This window comes from Stegodyphus dumicola, chromosome 10, assembly GCF_044657685.1.
Source record: "Stegodyphus dumicola isolate Sdum_Otavi_A_Nest chromosome 10, ASM4465768v1".
NCBI classification, from domain to species: Eukaryota; Metazoa; Arthropoda; class Arachnida; order Araneae; family Eresidae; genus Stegodyphus; species Stegodyphus dumicola.
In genome coordinates this window covers 98,256,593-98,274,794 of record NC_140777.1, presented here as the reverse complement: position 1 = coordinate 98,274,794, position 18,202 = coordinate 98,256,593, and the positions used below count along the sequence as shown (strand labels likewise).

The following is an 18,202-nucleotide window of genomic DNA, read 5'->3' as shown; positions in this document are numbered from 1 at the left end:
ACTACATATATATATATATATACATTTAAATTAATAACATAAATACAGTGGGTGTTTATACATATTTAGGATTATTTGAATAGAGTTTTTTTTTAAAGCAAATGTTTTGAAGTAAAAATATCTGGCAACAGATTATTAATATGAAGTGACAAATATCATTTGCTACTTTTAAACTGTTCCTCTTTCAAATTATTGCATGCAAACAAACTGTGGCTTGAAGGATATGTTTTTGTGCTTTTTGAAGAGAAATATTCCTATTTTATAATTCAAAATCATTGCAAAATGCATCATACTAAAATTTCTAAGTGCAAAATAAGCAACATTATTAATTGGAAAGGGACAAGGAAATCATTACTTCGACATTGAAAGAAGACAACAAGGAAATATCCAAAAAAGTACACACTGTTTCCAATGGTTTGGAAGTTAAATCGCTGGGAACAAGAGAAACCCGCCAATCTTAAATACATCTGTTAGCAACAAAAAATAAAGTAATGAACCAAGATTTCCAACTTTAAAAAGCTAAAAACATAATGATGATTATCAGCTTTTGCCAAGGCTTGTGGCTCAACATGGAACAATATCTAGAATCCTATATAAAAATTATTTAGCAGAAGACAAATGGAAATACATTATGACCTTTCATGAAGCATGCATTTATCTAAATCACTGCAACAACAACAACAACAAAAAAGGTCTATTTATTGTCAAAAACAAAGAGAACAAAATGTACAAGCCTGGTTCCATCATTCCAAAGAAGTTTCAGAGGGATTTATGACTGGCGCAGAATTCTCTTACAGTGCAAAGCTGAAAATAAAAAGACTAAAAAGCAATGTTAAAATCACCTCAACATGCTATTAAGAAAAAGTTTCACATCTGATATTTACAGAAGAAATTAATTTTCTTTATTCCAATGGTTTTCAAAGTTAAACTTCATGAAAGCAGAGCAACAAGTCATACTTCAAAAAGTAGCACTGCATTTCTTGAAAAAAAAAAGGGGGGGAAGAAGAAGGGGACTGATACAAATATTCAACATGCTCCTGCAGTGCTCTGGTATTTTACATACAAGGTATTTCTCCCGCCTTCTTAGCATGCCTTCGTGGTGTAGTGGTAAGCACACTCGGCGCATATTCGAGAGGTCCGTAGTTTGAGTCCCGGCGAGGGTACTGCACATTTTTCATGTCTCTCAGCATTAAAAATCCTGATGTCTCTACAGTGGCATCCGAACTAAAAAGGGTGGTGAATGTTCAATTTTCACCACCAGGTTTTGGCAACTGGGTCCCCTAATCCCCCAGTTACCCTTTAAAAGGGTGAAAATATATGGCATTTCTCCCACCTTTCTTAGCACACCTTCATGATGTAGTGGTCAGCATGCTTAGTGCATATTCGAGAGGTCTATGGTTCGAGTCCCAAAGAGGGCACTGAACATTTTTCACATCTCTCAGCATCAAAAATCCTAATGTCTCTACATACCTTTGGACTATTATGCATTTATTCTCTCAAAAAAGAGCTCTTTCTATGCGCAAAGCCACCACTATGTAAGAAGTCTGGAAAGTAGTAGCAGAGGAACGGAAATCAATACCCCCGAAAATTTTATGAAAAGCCCTTCTTTTACGGAAATCCTAATGCAGACTTACGTTAACAAATGTTAGTTCTTAAGAATTTTTTACTTTTAAGGCATAAACATTTTAATATCGTTTAAAATTTTGTAAAAAGCCAATAAATTTGTAAAAAGACATTAATTGAAGAATTTACTATGCTTTTATAGTTCAACATCCTGATTTGCCAGTTCATATCACATGACCCCAAGTGATCTCATCTATGTAAACTACGCTACAAAAATCTAATTATCTCAGTAATTATCTACATTAATTTCAAGTTAAATCTTAATTTGGAATACAAGTTTAAATGAAAGAATTATTTCAATTTGTACGAATAGCTTACTCAGAAATTATGTAAACCCACAGTGCTTTACTTCGCTAGTGCATTCTCATTAAAACTGATGAATTTAACTCTTGGCTTTGCCTTTTCTATATTTTCACCTTTGGGTGTGTGGTGTGATTGCATCCTAATTGGCTTAATTACAGCGAAGGACCAGCCTTAGGGCATAAAATTGAACTATCTGGTAAAAATTCTATGTAATCGTATGCCAGTATTGAAAGAAACAATCAATCTAATATGAAATGGTTGTGACTTGTTTTGAAAATAAGGCATAAAAGGTTACCAGCGAGGATATTCTGTTTGTTATCAGTTGTACCATTATTGGTTAATTTATCGCCTGCGCCGGCAAAACGGAAAAGTACCAAACACCTTTTCACATTTTAAACATCTCTAAATCATTCTAAAAACTTGTAAACAACTTCTGTATTAGCCTTTATCTCTTTATATGACCATTAAACTTACACAAGTAAATTAAATGTAGCAAATGAATTGTAGAAACTTTATTTTAATTAATTTTTAAAGTTATAACATAACACAGTGGATAAAGAAAATGTTTAAATTAAATAATTAATCCATACAGAAAATTTAAGTGCTTTAACGAATTTTATCTTAGACTAAGTCACTATAGCACAATTTAATACAGTAAGATCAATTTATTGCAATCACAAATAATATATATACTGGCTTAAATAATTTTCATTAACTAGGATGCATATTTGCTGATCCTATTTGTATGCACATGTTCAAGAATACTAGGCTTACTTCAAATGTATAAGATGTTAGTTGTTTTGTAGTTTGAGTCAGGTTTCCATATACTTCTAACTCCTCAGGATCTTCAATGAGTGCAACATCAGAAGCTTTTGAACAACAAAAAAAAAAAAAAAATTTTTTTTTTTTTTTTTCTAAATTTTTGTAGAAATTAGTAAATATAAAATAACAGAACAGGAAAGTTTTTTGTATGGTATCATATCTGATTATAAAGCTTAATTTGAAAATTCTATGTCCACAAAAAATATTTGATATTTCTAATAAATAACTGTAAAACATACATGCATATGGATATTACAAATTGATTTTGAAAATAAAAAATAATTCTATACATGGAAATAAATTAAATTTAGAAACTTTATTTGTGCTGTGTTAAATTATTAAATAAAGTAATTAATTCTTCATTCCTTAAAAGCCAATATCATATAAACTGCCAAAAAATAATATCATAATTGTACTTACCCATCCAATCATCCATACTGTCCAATCGAATCTTTTTAGCAGATGGTTCTTCGGATGTCTGCTCCAGAATATGTTAAGAAAAAAATGCTTATTACAAGCAAATATACACAGTGATTACAAAAGTTTTTACCTGGTTTATATTTTTTCTGGTTGTAGATTCATACTTCCAGGTATAAAAATGTTTTGAATGATGAAATTTATGTTCTGTCATTTTAAACATAAAATAGTTCAAGGTAGATTCCCCCTTCCCCCAAAAGGCCATTTAATGATATTCTTTTGTGATTTACTACTGTGTAACATTGTTTAATTTTATTACAGCTAGTATATCAAAAGAGCTTTCATAAGTAATTTATAAGTTTTCAAATCTTATCAATACATTATTAATATTGTCATGAAGTTTTATTTCTTTGGAGTCATAATTTAGAAATCGTACAAAAAATTTTAAAATTCCAAAACATGAATATTTGTGTCATTTTAAACATATTTGTAACTGGAAGTGTATGTCTAAAGAATTGGGAAAAGTAAGGACTTTTGCAGACATGATGAATAGCTAATAAAACTTAATTAATAAATGACAAAAACCAATTTATAAAAAAATAGCTAAATGTAAAGAATTATCTTTTTAATAAAGCATTCAAAGCCTTGAAATAAGCAAAGAAGGACTGGAATGAACAAAGTAAACAAACAAACACCCCCCCCAAAAAAAACGGCCTGCGTGGGAGGAGGCAGTCTTGGGTTTCAATTTTTATGCCTGAAAATACTGTAACCTATAAATTCTATTAAAATCAGAAACATTTTTATTGCATAAGATGCCAATAATAAAAAACATGATCAGGAGAGGTTGTAGTGAGGGAAAACATTCAAGAGCAATGGGTTGAAATAATTATTGTATATTTTCATGTATAAGTTGAGAATTTTTGGAACTTTTTCTAAAGCTAAATTACAGGGATTGGCTTATATTTGGATCTGCTCATCTCACAAGAAACATAGGTACTTTACATAGGTAAAAATAGGTAGCCAGGTACAAGTGATAAATAGCCAAATATAGCACATTTTTTGTTTCTTTGGTATATGCTTCTAAAGTGTACACAAAAAATTAAATGAAATGAGTTATTCTGTAAGGATCTTAAGTCTTACTAACGTTTATTTTATTTTAAATCTTTACTATCACTTCTTATTTTCTACTTCCGGCCAGAATTATAAGCGTGAAGGTTTTTATGCAAAGTTTGTCTGGCGAACGCCAAGTATTTAAGTGTGGCCTTTTTGCCAAGCGAAAGAGAGGAGAGAGGAAGCAGTAAGTCAATGCAGGCCGCTTACCTTAGAAGTTACGCAGTTGCTGTTTGCCTTCCAGGCCAGAGGTTTTAGTCCTCTTGATAAATTAAAACGTATTGTAGTGTTCACAGTCTCTGTGCTACATACGCTTCCTGTTATTATAAGGCCAATCTTCCACGTGTATTATTCTAGAGTTAAATTAGAGTTTAGTTTTATTTTTATACTTTTACGTTAGACCCCGAGTGGCGGGTCATTGTATTCCGAAGTACGGAAGTTATTGTATATAGAGAAAAATAAAGGGTTTTTGTATACCCTTCGTCTGTATCCTGTCTACTTACTACAAATTAGTGAACATAGCTTTAGTAAGCTCTCTGTTCCTAGTCAGGTCCTTGTATGTTCCCGAAGAAGGTTAGAAGGAATATTGACCCTGATAGTGGCGCCCAACGAAGAAGAATAACCATGGCCGAGTTTCAAGAAGAACCTGTGCTGCCTGCAGAAACGGCTCAGAATCCAGAAATGCCAGCTGCCGCCCTGGAAGGATTCGGTTACATCGTCCAGACCAAGCGCGCTTCGATGAAACCAGAAGCAACGTTTAATGGAAACTCACTGGTAACCAGTTTTTTGGAAAAATTGGATGACCACTTCATGCTCTACCCCGTGCACGAGTTTCAAAAAGTTACCTTAGCTACCAGCGCTTTGAGGGGCCAAGCGCTTAACTGGTTCAAATGTATCGGCAGAAGTCTCTTGGGTCAAGCAGGAAGTCCCACCTATACTTACGAAAATTTCAAGACTGCCCTACTAAAAGCCTTCCCTGTTGTAAGGGATCGTGCGAAATTAGAAACGGAACTTTTTAGTATATATCAACAAAGAATGGAAAACATCTCAAGCATTATTTTAAGAAAAATTCACGTTTTCAAGCTCTTGTATGGAAACCGTCCGGATTCTGAAATAATTCAAGTGATTTTGCCGAGGTTACTGCCCCAAGTGCAAGACTTTATTGAATTAAGAAATCCGACCACACTGGAAAAGTTATTTGAGCTAGCAATCCAGTTTGAAAGTAGAAGAACGGCGGACGTCGAAAGAAGACGCCAATATCAACAGCGAAACCAATTTGGTACGCCAAGACTACAACAAACTCAAGCACATGGCTACGGAGAAAAAGCCAATCAGTGGGCAAGGAAACCCGAGCATTCAAAAACAGCCGGCGAACGTCGACAGTTCAATAGCAACCCAGGAAAAAAGTCTCAAGGCCAGTGGAAAAAGAAGGAAAGCACGGAAAGGAAAAATAATTTAAACTAAAACGGATTTCTGCTGACGAGAGGGTGCGGAAATCCGAAGGCCACGAAAACCCCTCTTCCTACAAGTTAAATACAGTAATGGTGAAAAATTTGACTCTTCCGAAGATTGAAGTCTTGGTGAATAATATCCCAGCCACCGCACTCCTGGATACCGGTGCGCAGTGTTCCCGTGTGGCAGAACAGTATTTTAGGAAGTATTTTCACAAATACCGCATATATAATGCGGATAATACGACAGTATTAGCAGCGCAAGGAGAACAATGTAAGTGCGTAGGTAAAGTACCTTTGTATATCCGTATCAAGGACGAACAAGTAAAGGTGATGTTTTTTATAGTAAAGAATCTGCAAGCACATTTGATCTTAGGAATAGATTTTCTTTCAGACGCAAAGCTACACTGGATTTTAATGAAGCGTCCCTTAAGCTGACAATGAAACCAGTGCGTGTAGAAAAGGCTGAACCGCCAAGGTTAAATCTTGACCACCTGCCTAATGGCGAGCAAGATAGAATCCGACAAGTGGTAAGTGAATTTGCTTCGTTATTTAGTGATATTCCAGGATTTACTCAGGTTACTAACCATAGTATTGACACCGGAGATGCATTGCCAGTTCGTCAAAAACCATACCGGTATGATAAGAATAAGGAAAAAATTATAGAATGGCATATTACCGATATGCTACGTAAAAAGATCATAATGCCCATCTCAAGTAGTTATGCTAGCCCGGTGCTTTTATGTAAGAAAAATAATGACTATCCTTTGGAGCATCCAAAAAGGTGGAGATTCGCTATTTATTACCGTAAATTAAATTCCATAACGAAATATCCGGTATATCCGTTACCGATCATAGAAGAAATTTTAAGGAACATAAAATCAACCAAATTTATGACGACTTTAGACTTAACGACTAGTTATTTTCAAATAGGGGTGAGGCCTGAGGACGTGCCTAAGACTGCTTTTATAACCAAGTCTGGCACTTATGCATTTTTGCGTATGCCGTTTGGCCTTTCAGGCGCCCCGGCAACATTTCAGCGATGCATGGACATTGTGTTAAGACCTGTTCTTGGAAAGTCCACATTTATCTATTTAGACGATATCATTATTACTAGTGATAAGCTCGACCAACATGTACAGGATTTAAGACAGGTGTTTTCTTTATTAAATGAGGCCGGTCTAAAAGTTAATGTCGAAAAGTGCAAATTTGCAGCCCCTGAATTAAAATATTTAGGTTACAAAATATCTCAAAAAGGGATCGAGACAGATGAATCAAAAATAATCGCTGTACAAAAGTATCCGACTCCAAACACGGCAAAGAAGCTCTCTTCTTTTCTAGGACTTTGTTCATATTATAGGTCCTTTATAAAAGATTTTGCGGCTATCACTGAGCCATTGTTAAAATTAAAAAGGAAAAAGGCAAGATTCTCGTGGACGGCCAAAGCCAATAGTGCTTTCGAAAAATTAAAACAAGCATCAACGCAAGCCCCTGTGTTGAAATTTCCTGAAAAGGATGAAAATTTAGAAATTTCAGCGGATGCTTCGGATTATGCGGTAGGAGCGGTACTTTCGCAAAATCAGCAGCCCGTGGCATTTTTTAGCCGAACTTTAAATCAAACACAAAGAAACTATTCCGCGACCGAGAGAGAGGCACTTGCAGTTCTGTTAGCAGTGCAAAAGTTCCGAGTCTATTTTGGAAAGGCGCCGATAACAGTATACTCTGATCATGCGGCGGTAACTAGATTGTACTCAGGGAAAAATTTATCCCCAAGGTTAATAAGATGGGCACTCAAGCTGCAAGAATATAATCTGGTAATCAAGCATACCCCTGGAAAGGAGAATATCGTAGCAGATGCCCTATCAAGGATTAAAATAGACGAAAAAGGCAATACCGTAAAGATGGCAATGCTTACAGCGTGTACAATAAATTCCCGAGAAACTGTAATAACCAAACTGGGTAAGGATCCTGAGTTTGAAAGTATTTATGAGTATTTGAAGGATCCTGAAAATTTTAGCCACCAAGATATTGTGGCGATAAGAAATAGGGCGGCCCATTACGAACTAATAGATGGTCTATTATTTTATACAAAAACTACGAATTCCAACAACGAATTTCGACCTGTTATCCCAGCTAGTCTTAGATTAAATATCCTGCAGGAGCTCCATGACAGCCCTTTAGCTTCTCATGCTGGTATTCGAAAAACTATCCAACGCGTACGCGAGGCAGTCTACTTTCCTGAACTGCAAAAGTTAACAAGGGCGTATGTCCAGTCCTGCCCAACATGTCAAGCAGTTAATTATATTAATTTCCGCCCGGCCGGGTTTCTAAATAGTATTAAATCCGAATTTCCATTTGAAATAATTGGCATCGATTTATTGGGCCCTTTCCCAAAAAGTCAGTTAAATAAAAGTCGCTATCTCCTTGTTATGGTTGATCATTTTAGTAAATGGACCGAAATTGTTCCCTTAAAACGAGCCTCCGCGAAATTAGTTACTGATTCTATTTTAAATAAATATATTTTAAAATACGGGGCGCCCCTAAAAGTTATATCGGATAATGGTCCTCAATTTGTAAGTAATATATTTGAAGACATGTGCCAAAAACTGGGCATACGTCATTTAAAAATGGTCCCGTATCGGCCGCAATCAAATATAGCGGAACGGGTCAATAGAAATATAGTGAAAATTATCCGTAGTTATGTTAAAAATTTTCATAAAAGCTGGGATAACTATGTCAATGAATTTGCTTTCGCCCTTAGGACCGCAAAACATGATACAACGGGCAAAACTCCTGCTGAGTTATTTCTAGGCAGAAAGATTATAACACCGTTAGATAAATTATTTTATGTGCAACAAAGAGCCCCAGAATTTAAAATGGGTGATATAGAAAAACTAATAAAAGAAGCAAAAAAGAATACGGAAGTAGCACAAAGAAAACAGAAGCTATATTATGATTTGAAACGACGGGGAGTAACTTATAAAGTAGGGGATGAAGTTTTAAAAATTAAGCATTCACTTTCTTCAGCACCAGAAGATAAAACTGCCAAATTTTTTCCACGATTTGAAGGACCATATGTTATAGAAAAAATAACTCACGCTGTTGTAGTGTTAAAAGCCAGAAATGGTGAAACCTGTTCCGCAAACATTGATCAAATCAAGCCCTACTTCGATCGTAATAAAATGCAAATCTTTTCAGATTTTTTGCAGGATCCGGCACAGCAGACACCGCAGGTACAAGTTCCAGAGGTGGAAAAACGACAAGTACAAGGGCAAGCCAATGAGAGACAGAAGCAAGTGAAAAGAAAATTGCCCCGCAAAAAAATTGAAGGTAACAAGAAAAAGAAGCCGTTCCACCGTCCAGAAAACAGAGTTCACGAACACCCCCAGAATGAAGAAGGGAGAAGGACGACGTATGTGAAGAGGACCAGGAGAAAGGACGGCAACTATAACCCGGCTTTAAAACGGAAGATCTACTCATCCGAGAGAACTCTCCGCAGCAAAAGTCGCCGAACTGCGGAAGGGCCATCAGCGGCGGAGGAAAAAGTACAAGGAAAATTTGAACGGCCAACAACGAGGTCCAAGCAGGATCACGACAGAAGTTTCCCGGTTCCGCCAAGACCAGCTGCCTTCAAATGGCCAAGACCACAAGCAGAGGAGAAAAGGAAGGTGTTCAAGGGTGGCCGAACTGGTGAAAAACGGAAGCTTCCAGAGGAAAGCACTGAAGGGCGAGCCCGTACAAGAAGGAGGATAAATCAAGCTACTATCTGCAGTACCTTTAAAGACTGGGCCCAGAAAAGGATGTCCGAATATTACAAAGATAAGTAAAATTTTATGTTACTTTGCAAACTTAAGTTAATCTTTCATTCTTACTGCAAGTGGCAGATTTCAAGAAGTTTTACCTCATGCGAGGTCTACCTTTATCGCCAAAAGGGCGAGAAATCAGTTGTGACCGATTTTCGTATTATGTTTTTCAATTACTCGTGCGTAAAACTAAAGTTGATGTATAATAGCGTTGTGTAAAAACTTAAATATTGTAAAAAGTTATTGTATAAATTTTATTTAAAACATTCTAGCAAGAGAGAAGTTTTAGTCTGAAAGACTTTTTTTTAAATGTAGTATTTCAATGTAGAAAGAATTGGCACTTGCTTTGAAAAGAATAGAAGTTAACAATGTACTACTAATGTATGTTTTCAAATCTGTAAAATTAATGGCATGTTGATATGTTCTGTTATTTTAAATGTTAAGAAATACCGTGATATGGTAAAAGTGAAAGTAATGTTAAAAATTTGTTACTCGTGTGACTGTAAAGGCTAAATCATGGCGAATATGTGTTAAAGGTTGAATGATGTAGTTAGGCTCTCTGACGCTACACTTTAGAGTTAGCCACTTTTAGAATAGTACCTCAGGGTTTAGAGTTGAAATTAGGGTGTGTTAAGAGGTCTCGTTATGTTGAATTTTAACACGTTAGTGTTTTGATTGTAGGAGGAAGTGTGGCACACGTAGGCAGAAACACATTCGTGTTTGGTGTTCTTTTACAACACATGTCAGAGAGCACGGGGAGAGATAATTAAAATAGTCATGAATGAAATAAGAATGTTAAAGAGCAGTATAATTGTATATGTTACTTGCCATGTCATTGTGTAACATTCCATTAAACTAGTTTTCCTTCCAGATCTCTGGAAGGAACCAGAATTGAATAAAAGCTCCTGTTTAGATGCAGTACAGATGAAAAAAAAGATTGTTGTATATCCTGGGAGCTGCTATTGTAACAAATTTCTTTCTTTTAAATTTTCTAGTTTCTAGCGAAGTTATGTTTGTAAAAGATTGGCCTCGCGTTAGATTCTAGAGCTAAAAGTTTTCAACAAGGTCGTTTTAGACCTCAGTTTCAAACTAATTAACTCTGGCGGGAAGTATGTAAGGATCTTAAGTTTTACTAACGTTTATTTTATTTTAAATCTTTACTATCACTTCTTATTTTCTACTTCCGGCCAGAATTATAAGCGTGAAGGTTTTTATGCAAAGTTTGTCTGGCGAACGCCAAGTATTTAAGTGTGGCCTTTTTGCCAAGCGAAAGAGAGGAGAGAGGAAGCAGTAAGTCAACGCAGGCCGCTTACCTTAGAAGTTACGCAGTTGCTGTTTGCCTTCCAGGCCAGAGGTTTTAATCCTCTTGATAAATTAAAACGTATTGTAGTGTTCACAGTCTCTGTGCTACATACGCTTCCTGTTATTATAAGGCCAATCTTCCACGTGTATTATTCTAGAGTTAAATTAGAGTTTAGTTTTATTTTTATACTTTTACGTTAGACCCCGAGTGGCGGGTCATTGTATTCCGAAGTACGGAAGTTATTGTATATAGAGAAAAATAAAGGGTTTTTGTATACCCTTCGTCTGTATCCTGTCTACTTACTACAAATTAGTGAACATAGCTTTAGTAAGCTCTCTGTTCCTAGTCAGGTCCTTGTATGTTCCCGAAGAAGGTTAGAAGGAATATTGAACCTGATAATTCATTTTATGAAAATAAGTTGTTTTCATCTTTGAAACTGACATATGACTGGTTTTTTTTGTGTCAATGTTAAAACGAAATTTCTGACGTTGGCAAAAGTTGTGCCTGACTATTGAAAAATAATTATGAGCTACCTTTTCGGATCTTAGCATCTTCACTAATTTGAGATATTTTTTCTCCATCCTCAAACATGTTTTTTAATTAGGAGAAATGCCAAATAGCCATACTGTAATTAGAATTTTCAGGAAATATGAGCATCTGTTGTTTGAAATTTGCCATATAAGAATTTCTTTTCCTGCTCACCTTTCAAACAAAAAATAAGATGGCATAGAAAATAAGACTAGCAAAGATTTCCTAAATCCTATACAAGACAACAAATAAATGGGTAAATGTGCTGGCTTCAGACAGTGCTACCACAGTAAAAGCTAATATCACTGATATTTTATTTTACAGCGATTTGACTGGATAATATGCCACCCATTTTAACTCGTTGGCAACACTTTCGCCTCTATCACATTTTTTAGCATTGGAGTTTCCCTCTTTCCCATTTTGGCTTATACATGGGTTTTGAATTTGGGGTAAATTTTTGAAGAAAAAATACTCTCACTCCTTATAAATAGATTGGCTTATATTCAGAAATATATGATAGCAAATGCAAAAGCATTCAGAGACTTCCTGCTTTAGAAAGATTTAGTAAAGCAAGTTCACTGATAATTATGTTAAATATGAAAGTTGGTTGATTGTTTAAATATAGCAAAGCTCGAAAGGGCTATCTGCTTAGAGGAAGAGATGCCTTCCTGCAGGGACTTCCTAAGACATTCTAGCTCATATTCAGATTACACTTGGGAAAAATCATGAAAGCAAACCACACAGCCAGCCTAGCCAATTCATTTGCCTAAGTTTAAACTTGGGACAAATTACTGGTATTTAGCAGGCTTTATCTGCTCAGCCATTATGCGGTGTTAAACATGAAAGAACCAACAAATTATTTATGCACTTATTTATTTCCCACAATAAAAATCGAAAAATTTACCAAAAAACCTAATGTCTAACTTTTTAGTGCATTAATTATTTTTTTTTAAATTTAAACGACATAAAAATGCTCTGTTTTAAAAAAAGTGGTATCTAGCTTGTTATTTTACTATTAGAGATAAATGAAAAAAAAAAAAAAAAAAACTAATGCACACATGTGTATACAAAATGATTTAATATAAAAAATTAATTAAAATTTAATTGATTAAAATATTAATAAAAATTTCTGATATTAATAGGCAATCTTTTTCTCAGAATAGCGTTTATTCATTTTTGCATTTTTTCTTATTATTATTTTCCAATTTATTCATTTAATTATTCAAGCAATTTCATTTATTGCTCGAAAACATTTTCCTTAATAAAAGTTAAAACCAGGAGATTTGGAAATGTTTGGGCAACCAGAACAATTGGCAGCTATGACAATCTGTGATAAAGATAATTTTTAGTAACTTCTCTGAAAATCTACAAACTTTATTGGAATTGAAATGACACCCAGTGGCTAGCTGTAAGAAATAAAGAAGTTTGCAATTATTTACATACAAACATATTTATTTTCATTTATGTATCAAAGAAAAAATTAATAAATAAGAGAAAGAGGTTGTCATAATTTATTCTCAAGTTTGTCCAACTTGAAAAGTTTTTTCTGAAAACTTAGAAAATTTACAAAAAGCAATAGATCTAGTATGAAAGTACAAGTGGTGACCCTCACTATAGCTTCCAGTAATTTTGAAAAGGGTAGAAGGCAAAGCAAGCAATTATATTTTGAAATTGTAGAAATTAAGGATTGAATTAAGTTGTACAACAGTGATAAAGTCTTTTCAAAACTATCATCATGTTTTTCATACAATATTATTTCAAAACTATTAACACATTTTATTCAACAAAGTTCTTATAAAAAATACAATGCTTGAAAATAATTTATGAAATCATCTAGAAAATACACAGACCTCATCATTTTGTTTCTCTTCTGTATTTGACCTTGCATCTTTAATTGAATTTGTACTTTGCTCAGCACTATCTTTCATATCGACTTTCTCAGTGTAGCGTAGCAACAGAGAATTGCCCAAACGCGAGCCAAGAAATAAATAACCTTCTTCACAAATACACATCTAAAATAATCAAAATGTATACTTTTTAATCCTGAAAGATTATTAAATTTTTTTGAAACAAACAAAAATTACATATTACAAAAGAATGCTGGACTTATATTTTCCTTTTCCAGAAGTTATTCTTTTCTTTTATTTTTTTAAAGAAAGAAATAAAAACTAAATGAAAAAAAAAAAAGGCTGCTAACACTTGATTATTTAATATAATACCAAACTTTATTACTTAATAAATTCTAACAAAACACTATTCAAATGAAGCTTCATATTCCTTTTAATTTATCATCATCAGCAAAAATAATCTTATTGTCAGTAACACCATCGTCCAAAATTTCTCAAAAGATTGCATGAATTAAGATCAAATTTAATCTTATTAATTAGTAGGCATGTAATAATAATAAATCTCAATTTTGACATGCATGATAAAATGATTAAAAGACAGTTCATGAAATTTAACACAGTGAACACTTTTGCACATACAACTGCAATTTTGCAGTTGCACATACAACTGCAATTTTTTCCTCAAAATAAATTTAGGTACTTTCTCTTCAAAAATATTTTGTTAATAATAAAACTTGGACTTCTAAAAATTTCACAAAATTTACATATGCTGTTTCTATAAAGCTCTACATAACTTCCATACTGCCAATGGATTTCAGTCTTCTGCGGAGATTGTCATCTTATAAAGATAATGTTTAATACCAATATTTGTTTATATTCCTAGAGGAAGCCATTAAGGAAGATAGTAACTATAAGGATTCACTCTATCAACATTCAAAGAAACGTGAGGGGGGTGGAGAGAAGAAAGCTAACGAGAATGCTATATTTCCCCTTTAAATAAAAACGCATGATAGCAAAATTATTCTTTCAAACCTGCCTCCCCCAACTCCTCCCACCTAATGTCTACAGAGGTTTCGGGACTCAAATTTAACATTTTCCCTAACTCATAAGAATTTTTCGACTTAGTGTTTAGTACTCAGTACTCTAAATTTTTCCCTTTGAAATGCTAGTCATAATTACTATCAATTTATCACAACACTACACACAGGATGTCCTGGTGCCTGTACCACTTGACCTGCTCACCTATGTCAATTAACAAAAAAATTGTAAAGAATTATATACAGATATACATGTATGCACACACACACACACAAAGGAAATAAAGACTACTTCTAAGAAAACACAATCAAAAGAAACTAAAAATTTCACAAGAAATTAAAAAATGACAAAATAATACATTAGAGGACCAAACAGATATTAATGATGAGCTCCCAAAAATTATACTGCATATTATAATTATACACAATTATAAGAGAAACATCCATTATTTTTTCAAATTTAAACTAAAACATTTAGAATATTTTCTCATTGGTAAGCCTAGAACTAGTAGTAAAGAAGGAAAAAAAAAAAAAAAGAATAACTATTTTCATAATAAATCCAACTGTTAAAAAAAACCGATTTATAGTTTTCATATGAAGTTTATACTTTGCTTGAACAAATTAAAAAAAAAAAAACATTTTTAATAATAAAGTTTCAAATTATTGAAATTATTGATTCCATTATGCAAAATTTCAATTAATAATTCTTACACTTAATAACTAACTTATTCGGAATAAACATTCAGTTCTATTAATCAGAGTTTAAACTAATAATTCTTACCATTCTTCACTTTTTTATGGAAAGTAATTAATAAATTTCATCTTTAACTAACATTTAAGAGATAAGAAGTACCATACAAAACTAATAAGACAAACAGAATTTAACATAAAATAAAGCTATACTGAAAAAGAAAATGACAGCTTACTTGAAGGAAAACTTTAGCTTAAAATAAATAAAATTATTATCCTTGAAGAAAACTTCAAATAAAACAGACAAAATATAACTTGAATATTATGTTATAATACCATCTTTTCCAGAAAATGTTCATGTATTTTATTAATAAATGTAATTACTTGCAAATAGTTACATATAAAAACAGAGATAAAGAAATGTAATTAATATTGAAATATAGTTGATGCTCATTATAATGACTTTTTGCATCCTAAAGAAAGAGAATGTTATAACTGTAGTCATTATAATGGAAATGAATTTAATATACTCTCATCAGCTGAAGACTTTTTGAACTGGTCACTGAATGAAACAGTTGATATAATGAGTAATCATAACATATGCCTCAAAATATACAAAGTTAGAAACCTTTCTAATAGATTACATACAATATTTAAAAAATAAAAAAACTTGGATACTGATTTAATATTTTTCAAGGGGGAAAAAAAAAGAGTGCTCAAACTGAAATTGAATATTTTCAGACAATACTTACACACGTCGTGATGACACTAGAAGCTGCTCGATCAAAATTAAAACCTCTAACACTTCTCATACCATCATTAAATAGCGTTAAAACATACCTACAATGTAATAAAAATCTAAATAAATTCGTAATACTAAAATTACAAAGCACACTTTATAAGTAAGTACTGTTTGATATTACATAAACATAATACAATTTTTTTAACAATTTTGTTCTTGCATAAAAGCATGGGCCTTAAACTAGTTTTCAATATAGTTTTCTCCTACATTGAGGCAATTATTGTGTTTTGCGACCAACTTCTAAATTCTCTCGTCTTAAAAATCTGCTGCCTAATTTCATAACCATTCTTGGCACCCAGTGTGAACATAATTTCCAATAATTTAAGTGTTCTGTCAAAGTTTTATACAGAATAGAATACATATTGAATTTGAGAACACTTTATTAGATAAAATGATATTTTAAAGCATTTGTTTTCTCGAACATTTTCATGAACTTTCTGGACCAGGCCATCATTAATGATGGAGAGTTGTCAATTTCATCCTTCATGATCATGCTTTACCATTTCCTTAAATTTTAAGAAGTGTTTTGTATGAAATTCTGACAGAATACTTAAATGATCAGAAGTTGTGCTCATTCTGCATACCAAGAATGTTTCTTAAATCAGGTAGCAGATACTAAGAAGATGGAATTCATAAGCTGGCTGCATATGATCAGGGCCATAATGTAGGTAGAAAATATACAGAGAAGTAGATTAAGGCTCAGGCTTCTATTAAATAAAATTGTTACAAAAATTCTCATCATGTTTATGTAAGCAATGCTTACTTATGCCTACTTTCTTAATAAAATACACATTAATAAAAGTAAATATAAATAACTTAATTGTGCAATTTTTAAGTGAACAGTAAAATGTAAATTCACATTACAGGTAATATGTCAGATTTCTTGAATATCATAAGGAAATTTGATATCAATAACAAATAATTAGATGAATGCATAAAATAAGATCTAAAAGGATTCAGATTTTAATGGTCATTCAAAAGGACACTTTTTAACTTGCTGAGCAGCATGATCGGCTTTATCCAGTTTGGTATATTTAGCTTATAATTTAAGATATTTTCCTTTCTTTAATAATGTAAATGTCATCATAATGAACCCTAGTTTATGAAAATACAGACTAAAATGAGTAATTATACAAATTTAACTAATAAATGTTGTTTAAATACAGATCTTCATTGCACACTCAAAAATCTGCGCTGCTCAAATGGTTAAAGTTTAATATATTTTATCAGTAGAGATGGCCTAGGTAAAACAACAAAACATTTCATAGGATATTTGAGGAACAGACATAAAGACTAACATGCGAACATCATATATCTTCTGTTTATTTGAAATGTGAAAAGATATAGAATGTCATTAAATGAAAATACCGAACGTTTTTAATTAGATGTACCAGGAATTCAATGAATTTTTATTTCATCTGATTAAAAAAAATCTTAAGAACTTTATCTATTACTTTTAAATACCTTAGTTTGTTAATCAACAACACACACATTTAGTTGGAAAGATACGAAGAGAATACTTTGCCAACTCTCCACTAGAAAGAACGTTAAGTTACTTAATACCTTTTCTGGCCTTTATATCTTCATGTACATTCACTATTCTTATTATATTTTTTATATTATTTTTATATTATTTTTTATTTGTTTTTACCAAGTTTGCATTATTTATCTTATTTTGTAATCTTCTATGTTTATTTCTACTGTGAATTCTATTCCATAATGACAATTTCCAATGTTTAATTTTTACAAATAATATAGAACTCAAATGCATAAACATGAGGGTGTCGGGGATGGTTACTCAAGTTTTTTTTTTTTATTATTATTTCTCTACAGAAATTGCTTTTTATTCCAAATTGAATTGGCTAAAATGCTTCATAAGAATAAGTTCTTTGAGTATCAGCATTGGTTCGTAATCCCTTCTATTCGCGGAAATATTTGGCTTGACTAGAATTGCCGGTTTGGCTTTACCTTATAACTCGAGTAAAGACGACACACCTTCGTATTTACGTATTTTTATTAATTATTGTTCATTGAACGGGAGTTGGTTTGTTCCCCTTGAAAAGTCAACTAATTTCCGATCAATAACAATGATTACATGTTTTTAATTTAATTTTTCCTTTTACAATTGAAATTTTGTTCTTCATGATGATTTAATTCCAGTCCCCATTAAAACATTATTAACATTTTACTTTCAAGTTGCTTCAAAAGATCTTTCAAAATATAAATTACCAGTATGGATTCACTCTTTTAAAATAATTCTACTTTAATTAAACTTAGGAGATAATATAATCAATTAATCAATATTGTTTAGCAAATAAATTATTATTAACTAACTTTGCAGCAATTGCGCAAGTAGTAGTAACTTGTTTTCGCACTAAATGAATTTAATATCATGCAATAGATATATATATATATATATATATATACATACATATATATGCAATGATAGCACAAATTTTGGAAGCA

General features: G+C 32.5%; 1 protein-coding gene across 1 annotated transcript in view; it reads right to left on the bottom strand.

Annotated features, from left to right (window-relative positions):
* The window catches only part of Cpsf160 (cleavage and polyadenylation specificity factor subunit 1), a 273,054-nt gene that overhangs the window by 139,520 nt on the left and 115,332 nt on the right, over window positions 1-18,202 (bottom strand). The window contains exons 10-13 of the mRNA XM_085825305.1: window positions 15,687-15,774; window positions 13,211-13,372; window positions 3,169-3,226; window positions 2,701-2,795 (exon numbers count right to left, since the gene is read on the bottom strand). Coding sequence (XP_085681431.1) covers window positions 2,701-2,795; window positions 3,169-3,226; window positions 13,211-13,372; window positions 15,687-15,774 — 403 coding nt within the window. The remainder of the gene's footprint in view (window positions 1-2,700; window positions 2,796-3,168; window positions 3,227-13,210; window positions 13,373-15,686; window positions 15,775-18,202) is intronic.